The sequence below is a fragment of the Dendrobates tinctorius genome, unplaced genomic scaffold (assembly GCF_039654945.1).
Source record: "Dendrobates tinctorius isolate UK_male_01 unplaced genomic scaffold, ASM3965494v1 ptg000028l, whole genome shotgun sequence".
In the NCBI taxonomy this organism is placed as follows: Eukaryota; Metazoa; Chordata; class Amphibia; order Anura; family Dendrobatidae; genus Dendrobates; species Dendrobates tinctorius.
Window position 1 is genome coordinate 13,352,344 of NW_027361696.1, and position 9,813 is coordinate 13,362,156.

Genomic DNA, 9,813 nt, shown 5'->3' on the forward strand with positions numbered 1-9,813 from the left:
AGGGCTTGGAAGAGGAGTGTCGTTTGAGGTTTTCAACGCAAAATTGGCTGGAACTGAGATCAGACGCCATGTCGCGTTTGGAGAGCCCCTGATGTGCCTAAACAGTGGAAACCTCCCACAAGTGACACCATTTTGGAAACTAGAACCCCTGAGGAACTTACCTAGATGTGTGGTGAGCACTTTGAACCCCTAAGTGATTCACAGAAGTTTATAACGTAGAGCCGTGAAAATAAAAAATCATATTTTTTTCCACAAAAATGGTCTTTGCCCCCCCAATTTTTTATTTTCCCAAGGGTAACGGGAAGAATTGGACCCCAAAAGTTGTGCAATTTGTCCTGAGTATGTAGATACACCTCATATGTGGGGGGGGACCACGGTTTGGGCGCATGGCAGAGCTCGGAAGGGAAGGAGCTCCGTTTGACTTTTCAATACATAATTGGCTGTAATTGAGATCAGATGCCATGTCGCGTTTGGAGAGCCCCTGATGTGCGTAAACATTGGAAACCCCCCCAATTCTAACTCCAACCCTAACCCCATCTCCAGCCTTAACTCCAACCCATTTTTTTATTTTATTATTTTTCCCTAACTAAGGTGGTGATAAAGGGGGGTTTGATTTACTATTTATAGCGGGTTTTTATGTTTGGCAGCTGTCGCACGCTTTTTTTTTTTTGTAAGAAATTTTTGCATCGCCGTATTTTGAGAGCAATAATTTTTCCATATTACAGCCGACAGGCATGTGAGGGTTTATTTTTTGCGGGACGAGCTGACGTTTTTATTGGTACCATTTTCGGGCACATGACGTTTTTTGATCACTTTCTGTTCAGATTTTTGTGGAGGCAAAATGAACAAAAAACAGCAATTCAGGAATGTTTTTTTTTTCTCCGTTCCGCGTGTGGTAAAAATGGTGTAAGGCAGCTTTATTCTTCAGGTCACTACGATTACAGGGATACCTTAATTATATAGTTTTTTAAACATTTTTTGCATTTTTAAACAATAAAAACTTTTTTATCGAAAAAATAATTTTAGCATTACTTTACTCTGAGAGCTATAACTTTTTTATTTTTCCACTGATGGAGCTGTATGGCGGTTTGTTTTTTGTGGGACAAGATGGCACTTTCAGTGGTACTATTTTTATTACCATTTGTTTTTTTTTATCGCATTTTATTCCACTTTTTCCAAGCGGTATGATGATGATGGTATAATTTGCTACTTTTTTTTTTTTACGGCGTTCACTGAATGGGTTAACTAGTGTGACACTTTTATAGATGGTATTTTTACAGACGCGGCGATACCAAACGTGTTTTGTTTAATTTTTTTGTACATCAAAATGTGTATTACTGGATTTTTTTTTAATCATCTTTATTTATTATTTTTACCTAGTCCCTTTATGGGACTTTCACTTTTTTTTTTTTTACTTTGATTGCATGTATAGTACATTGCGGTGCACTAGCATTGCAGTGCCTTATACCTATGGTGAAAGCTTCTGACACCATGCTGTGAGCATGGTGTCAGAAGCTTTCCTCATCATGGCAGAGATCGGTCCCTGCGATGATGCCGATCTGAAGGCAGAGGGAGCTCCCATCTCTCTGCCTCCCCTCTGAATGCTGCAATCGCGCTCGATCACAGCAATTAGGGGGCTAACAGCCAGGAGCGAACGCCGCTCCTGGCTGCTAGTGCAGAAACTCTGCCACTGGCAGCTCTGAGTTCCTGTACTGACCGGGCAGGAGGTGCTGATATTTCAGCATCTCCTGCGCGGTCATGCTGTGATCAGTCAGTCAGATTGACTGACCGATAACAGCTATCTGGGTGCAGGGACCGACTGCATGGGTCCCTGCACCCGTTGCCATGCCCCTCAGCTGTCATAGACAGCTGTCGGCACTGAACTACCACTGTGGGCTTACACGCAGTGGTAGTTTAACTGCATGACGGACACAGTCCGTCATGGTGCGGGAACTTACACCTGGCCATGACAGACTGTGTCCGTCAAAGGACTTTAAGGGGTTAAAGTTCCAGAGTGTTAACCTCATAAAGTGACAGTGGTCAAAATTTTAAAATTTGGCCTGGTCATTAAGGTCAAAATTGTCTCGGTCACTAAAAGGTTTAAAGGTCCATTACTCCATTTTACAAATCTTCACAGCCCCAGTCCCCTGAGGAAGCCTGTTTAGGTGAAACTTGTTGGGGAGACCGAGTTCTAATTTGCTTTAGTGTTTCTTGTGTATACTACAAACTATACTCCCCCTGATAATGCTCTATAAATTCATGGACTGCCGCCATGGTCTAGGTAGGACAGTGCAGCTTCAGCAATGTATTGCATATATTTAGCTGAATGGGGACGGTCCTCTAACTCTAGGAATCCTAATTAATATAGAAATAATACAAGTTCACTTTAGTAGTGTTACATAGTATAGACAAACTTTTAATCAAAATCAATAAAAGTCCTGTTTAATTACATCCCCTAAGTTGGGTCTATTTACCCTTTGGGTAACTTGTTCTTTGGACTTTGACTGACCCTTCAGACTAATTTGTGAAGTTAACCGAATGACAAGTCGTTAACCTTAAAGTTGGCGACAGATACGCTTTAACATCTGAGGTGTATTCCTGTCTTAAGTAGATGTATGTATATGATGGCCGGCTGTGACGGTGGTGGGATTGACAGCGGTTGTGTTATTACAGCAGTGATTCCAGCAGCACCTCCAGTGACGAGTCTCCTGCCAGGTCCGTGCGGTCACTCTCATCTATGGATAAAGATAAACCTCGCAAGAGTTTTGGCATCAAAGTTCAGAATCTCCCTGTGCGTTCAACAGGTAGAGTATGTGGAAAAGTCCTTTATGTCCACAGGGCTCTGATGAATCCTAGCACAGACATTTTCCCTAAGTTATGAAAATCCATGAAGATTTATCTTTTGTCTCTAGAGTCAAGCCTTAAAAATGGACTTTATCACGAATTTAAGAAGTATGGAACAGTCACTTTGGTCCAGATACATGGTGTATCCGAGGAGCGATACGGTCTGGTCTTTTTCAGGCAGCAGGAAGATCAAGAAAAAGCACTTAACAGAAAAGGCAAACTCTTCTTTGGCCTGCAGATAGAAGTAACCGCATGGGTAGGACCAGGTATGTTGTTACATCATCTATGCATGCATGAGCATGGGTGCTGACCTGTGTGGAATATAATCTGTGTTCACTGATGGAGAAATCAAGCTTGTCCTGCATTTCCTCCAGAAACAGAAAGTGAGAATGAATTTCGGCCTTTCGATGAGCAAATAGATGAGTTTAACCCCAAGGCCTCCAGGACTCTCTTCATTGGTAACTTGGGGGAAACCACCACCCACCAAGATCTACGCGACAAGTTCCAGAGATTTGGGGAGATTGTGGTAGGTGGTCATTGGCGACTTCTGACAGCTCCTTTATTTTCTCAGGTTTTGTAGCGTCATTGCGCTGTTTTGGGCTGTGGATGAAGGGATTTACCTCACTCGACTGACACGTGATTATTTAATTTGTTCTTATCGTAATGTGCACAACATATGTGATCTCAGGAAATCCTACGATCTGTTGTAGATGAGGTCTTCTGGCGTTCCAGATTAGTTTTGGGAGCCTTGATCTTGCTCTTTGTAGTTCTCTACTTGTGCCCGTGTGTTAATAATCCGGCTTGTGTGGCATACGTCGCAGGTTGTGCTTTCACACCACTTCTGCCCTATTGATCTTACTTGTATTCATCTCCTCTGCTGTCCAGGATATCGACGTTAAGATGACGAACGGTGCCCCCCAGTATGCCTTCGTGCAGTACTGCGATATTACAAGCGTCTGTAAAGCCATTAAGAAGATGAATGGAGAGTACCTGGGAAAAAAACGGTTGAAGGTATACAGTTTAGAGTGAATTTGCTTCCACCCCAGAAATAAAACCAGCCCCAATAGTTGGGCTGTGCGACAATATGGGCCATGTACGAATCAGTCAATATGGCTCCTCCTGTTCAGTAAATGATCGAAGTACCTGTAATCGCAGCATAAGAGGCCAGAATAGAAGAGGTCCATCGTGATGACAGCGCTCCTCCATTGAGATATGTACATGTAAGAGGAGGATGTAATGTTAATCATGAAAATTACCAGCACTGAGCAGCATTGGTGCAGGAAGACTGCCATCTACCGTCCAAACAGGACCATGTGGACCCGACCGGAAGAGGAGGAGTTTTAGGAGGGAAAAGTTTGGATGGAGCACCAAGTCGGGTGACCTTGATGATGCAGTTCCGTAGGATAAGAAGCCAGCGCGCCAAAACGGAGATATACAATACCCTGTATTGTATATCTCATCTGTAATTACCTGTTTTGCATTATTTAACTGTTGCTATAGTTGCTGTAATTTCCGGCTACACTAGGGAAATGGAGTCATTGGTTACTTCAGCCTTGTCTGTGCGTGTTTCATCTGGTCCCTGCTTACATACACACCTCATTGTAAGTCTTACATGTCGCCATCTTTATCATTTGACAGCTTGGCTTTGGGAAAAGTGTGCCCACCAACTGCGTGTGGATAGCTGGACTGTCCTCCAGTGTCACAGAGCCGCTGTATTTAAATCTCCATTTTAGCCGCTATGGGCCTGTGCTTAAGGTACGTTACCCAACACACATTCTATGATGTCCGTGTTAATCCTGCATCTTCTTATATTCTTTCCTGACCTTCCATTCTTTTAATTACGATTACATTTATTGTCAGACTTCATGGCCTTTTAATCAGAGAAGAAAACACTAAATTGCGAGGTGTAATGTGCTGGTCTGACCGTATTTGTAATAGTACACATCTGGGATAAGAGCCTGCACCATTTGTATTGCCAGTACTGTGTGAGATTCGATTGTCCCTGACAGCAGTTTGTGGAGAGGGTGCAGTTTACAGTGGGTACGGAAAGTATTCAGAACCCTTTACATTTTTCACTTTGTTTCATTGCAGCCATTTGATAAACTCAAAAAAAGTTCATTTTTTTCCTCATTAATGTACACTCTGCACCCCATCTTGACTGAAAACAAATGTAGAAATGTTTGCAAATTTATTAAAAAAGAAAAACTGAAATATTACATGGTCATAATATTCAGACCCTTTGCTCAGACACATATTTAAGTCACATGTTGTCCATTTCCTTGTGATCCTCCATGAGATGATTCTACTCCTTCAATGGAGTCCAGCTGTGTTTAATTAAACTGATAGGACTTGATTTGGAAAGACACACACCTGTCTATATAAGACCTCACAGCTCACACTGCATGTCAGACCAAATGAGAATCATGAGGACAAAGGAACTGGCCAAGGAGCTCAGAGACAGAATTGTGGCAAGGCACAGATCTGGCCAAGGTTACAAAAGAAATACTTTTCGTACCCACTGTACATTGTACATCCACACATTCACAAGCCCACAGCTGTCTTATCAGTAACAATAACCACTGAGGCTTTATATGGAATACAGTGCATATCTTAAGAGCCCCACAGCTCAACCTTTAGACCCGGAGACAAACTTTAGCAAATTTAGACCTCTTATCAAGTCAATAATTGATTCCATTTAAATGCGTGGGATACGAGATGGCCATTAAATCAGAATCCACATTGAAACGAGACAAGATGAACGCTGATCTTTTACCAAGTCCCCAGTGGAAGCGTCTCTTATGTTTCCTTGTTTATTTTTCCCTGACAGGTGGTGTATGATCGCCTTAAAGGCATGGCCCTAATTCTCTACAAGGAGATTGAATTTGCCGAAACAGCTGTAAAAGAGACCAAGGGGAGGAAGATTGGTGGGAATGTCGTTAAGGTGTGCAGAGACCACCTTAATAAGTGCATCAAAATTTAAATCCTGAAATTAGTAGAATTTTCTAGCAAGTTTTGATATTGTTAAACCCACGGCAGGGTATTGCTGGAAAGCTGCTGAATAAGCTCAGCTTTCCCAGAACCGTTAGGCTGACGTGAAGCATTTAGTAGCGGAGCGCGGCCTTGTGTCTCTGAGCATCTTGTCATTTTTCATGCAGCTTTGGTTTTTCTTTATATTAAAGCTGAAGTGATATCTTCATTAAATGTAATTGAAGAATGCCTTGTTGACTAATGAACTGCCTACATTTAGTGATAGTACTGATCATGAGCTAATTATTGCGTTTGATACAGAACTAATGTTACTGTTGCATGAGCATCCTGCAGCTGTGCATTCTGCAGACTTCTATCTGAAATCATGCATCTGGCACTGCAGCCATTTTTGTAGACTGTAACAGACTATAGTAGATCTATTCTGTGCCGGGAAATTGATAATAGTTTTATTTTTTCCTTTAGGTCGATTTTGCAAGCTATGAAAAACAGTTGGCTTTTTTTGGTCCCATGGAGTCTTCAAGGCAGGACCTTCGGGACTTCCATGGAATAATATCAGAGAGAAGGCGAGTGTTCTCTGCTTGTGGAAAATACCTAATTTCCCAATCACTATCAGGTGTAAATGGCATGAACACTGCTGAATGGGTAGAGTTATGATTGCTGTGTACATGGGATTAAACAGATTATGTTTGTAGTGCTGGAATAGAGTCGGCTTGTACATTCTTGTTATCCTCTGTGCATAAATTCAGTTTATGTAAGATTATTTTAATTACACCAACAATTATCCTGTATATTTGGGCTGTAAAGCAAAACAGAATATAACACCTAGAAAAAGATGTTCACAAACAACACAATGCATAAAAATTAGTATAAAAAGGTAGTAAGGCAACAACCACAAGTACAAAAATCCTTAGGTGTGTACTCCTGGGAATATGTATGATATAAGTCCATACCAGTATGAAGGGGAAATCATTGTAATAAAAAATTAATCTTTGATCCTTTTGATTATTTTAGCAATGTGGTCTGTTCAGTGTTTCCAGGTTGGATATTCAGGGCTATCATGCTGTCTTTTTCTTTCCAGGAGTGATGAGACCCGAAGGGGATCATTCCATGATTTAACTACCACAGAGCGCACTTACTATGATGGTGCCCGGACTACTGGGACATACCAGGAGGAAACGAGGAGAGAATACCCTGCTCGGAGCAGAGAATTCTTCCCGGGCTGGGAATCGTACCAGGGCGATTTTTATGAGCAGCGATACTACGATGAGTCGAGAGAAGATACAGATTTGAGAGATCCGTACGAACGGGCCCAGAGGCAGCAAGCTGTTACTCCCCGTGATCAGCCATTACTGGGGGAGGTGACTGTAGGACAGACTAATACAATCTATTACTCCCTGTTATCAGCCATTGCTGGGCGGAGGCAACTCTAGGACTATATCTCCCTGTTTTCAGCCATTACCTGGGGGAGGCGACTCAAACCAAGTCGAAGAACACACGTGGCATTCTAAATGCGTCTAGTTATTTTTTAATTATTAGAGCGTCACTTATTCCATGGCGCTTGACATGTGAAAAGGAATATACATAATATTCCCATTTTTCTCCTTCTGTACATGGTTTTTGGCCGTTTTGTTTATTTTAACCTTGGAAAATAAAGAAACTTACATTTTATGTGGCCTTGGATTGGAAGCTGGATCGTTTTTTCTTCTCCTGCATCAACCACACACTATGCAGTAGTATCGATCACGACTGAAATGACTGGAGAGTGAGCTGGTAATTTTCTTTTTGTACAATCTATTACTCCCCTTTATTAGCCATTACTGGGGGAGGTGACTGTAGGACACGACACTACACTCTATTACTCACTGTTATCAGCCATTACTGGGGGAGGCGACTGTAGGACAGGAGACTACAATCTATTACTCCCCGTTATCAGCCATAACTGGGGGCGGAAACTGTAGAGACAGGAGACTACAATCTATTACTCCCTGTTATCATCCATTACTGGGGGAGGAGACTGTAGGACAGGAGACTACAGTCTATTACTCCCTGTTATCAGCCATTACTGGGGGAGGAGACTGTAGGGACAGGAGACTACAATCTATTACTCCCTGTTATCAGCCATTACTGGGGGAGGAGACTGTAGGGACAGGAGACTACAATCTATTACTCCCTGTTATCAGCCATAACTGGGGGGGGAACTGTAGGGACAGGAGACTACAATCTATTACCCCCTGTTATCAGCCATAACTGGGGGGGGAAACTGTAGGGACAGGAGACTACAATCTATTACTCCCTGTTATCATTCATTACTGGGGGAGGAGACTGTAGGACAGGAGACAACAGTCTAGTACTCCCTGTTATCAGCCATTACTGGGGGAGGAGACTGTAGGGACAGGAGACTACAATCTATTACTCCCTGTTATCAGCCATAACTGGGGGGGGAACTGTAGGGACAGGAGACTACAATCTATTACTCCCTGTTATCAGCCATAACTGGGGGGGGGAAACTGTAGGGACAGGAGACTACAATCTATTACTCCCTGTTATCATTCATTACTGGGGGAGGAGACTGTAGGACAGGAGACAACAGTCTATTACTCCCCGTTATCAGCCATAACTGGGGGGGGGGAACTGTAGGGACAGGAGACTACAATCTATTACTCCCTGTTATCAGCCATTACTGGGGGAGGAGACTATAGGACAGGAGACTACAATCTATTACTCCCTGTTATCAGCCATTACTGGGGGGAGGTGACTGTAGGAAAGGAAATTAAACCTATACAGCTTTATATAATGGAGGGTGCGACACATCAGCAGATCGATATAATCTCAGCTGCTCACAAGATCTCACAAAACTGCAGAAACATGTATCCGGTCTGTGAGTGCAGCCGATTAGGGAGGTTTCCAGCATTTTCCATGTACAACCTGTCCAGCTTCGACACTCGCCTGTCTGAAAATGTGATCACGTTGGACGCTGCATTACTACTGTAGACTGCGCGGCCCATGGGGCAGACACTGCGCATCAAGGCATCTGCTTAGTAGCGCCCTCTGGTGGTGGAACAGTCAGCTTTTGTCATCCTGGGGGTTTCTGCTGAGTGGAGTATCTCCCATACAGCGTTGATATACAGTATACAGGGCAGCGGACTGCTGCCGGGAGAGCATGATAAGAGGGTGAATACACAGGAGGTACCAGAAGTGGGCAACCTCACTGATCAAGAGAGGAAGAGGGTCTGACATCAGACATTCCTGGCATCTGCTAAAATCTCTGTGTAAACAGCTTAGAGTAGTTTCACCCCTCGCCCTGCGCCCCATTAGGGCGAGTCCACAAACACCAGATTTGTTGCTGACTATTGCCTCACTCATTCCTTTCTGAATTGTGTGGATTTTGGAGCAGATTTTCCTGCAGAAACTGATAATGTTTAGCCTGTGGCATTTTTTTTTAATCTATTGCTCCCTGTTACTGTTATCAGTCATTACTGGGCTAAACATCACGACGGTGGGAAGCAGCTGCAGGATGGGGTGCTTCACAGCGCTGCGTCACCTGAAGATCTGATTGGAGATTTCTCTTTTTCTTCCTGTTGTCGTCAGTTTGTAAAATCTGGAATAAATCTGCATCAGAAGTGACCGGCTGTAACACGGGAGGCGACGGCACATCCTCATCACTTCTGACCTGTGCGGACCCCTTACAGTCATGGGGGGGTGCATCCCAGATACAATCACTACTGAGCATTTCTATGTGTCTGTGATAACGACTCATCCTTTCTCTGCAGATCTGACGTTTCGCTCCACTTTCCTGGATGAGATTACCCCCAACGATTACCTCAGCCCGGACCTCTCACCTCCAGTCCTGCCGCTGTCCCCTAAATGTGTCCCCCTGGATCCTTCCCCTGCTCCTATCCTGAAATCTCTAAGTCTGGAGCTACAGAAGCTGGACCTCACCCGACCTCCTCCATCCCAGGTACCTACTCCAGGCATTCCCAG

At 43.5% G+C, this 9,813-nt stretch overlaps 1 protein-coding gene across 3 annotated transcripts in view; it reads left to right on the plus strand.

Moving 5' to 3' along the window:
- LOC141085107 (msx2-interacting protein-like) overlaps positions 1-7,500 on the plus strand; it is a 127,050-nt gene extending 119,550 nt beyond the window's left edge. For 2 of the 3 annotated variants that reach the window (XM_073570213.1, XM_073570211.1), the window contains 8 exons: positions 2,674-2,804; positions 2,913-3,110; positions 3,219-3,370; positions 3,730-3,855; positions 4,483-4,599; positions 5,672-5,785; positions 6,295-6,395; positions 6,911-7,500. In XM_073570213.1, the coding sequence (XP_073426314.1) occupies positions 2,674-2,804; positions 2,913-3,110; positions 3,219-3,370; positions 3,730-3,855; positions 4,483-4,599; positions 5,672-5,785; positions 6,295-6,395; positions 6,911-7,262 (1,291 nt within the window). In that variant the 3' untranslated portion in view covers positions 7,263-7,500. The remainder of the gene's footprint in view (positions 1-2,673; positions 2,805-2,912; positions 3,111-3,218; positions 3,371-3,729; positions 3,856-4,482; positions 4,600-5,671; positions 5,786-6,294; positions 6,396-6,910) is intronic. The other variant, XM_073570212.1, reaches the window with a different exon arrangement.
- Positions 7,501-9,813: the final 2,313 nt, after the last annotated feature.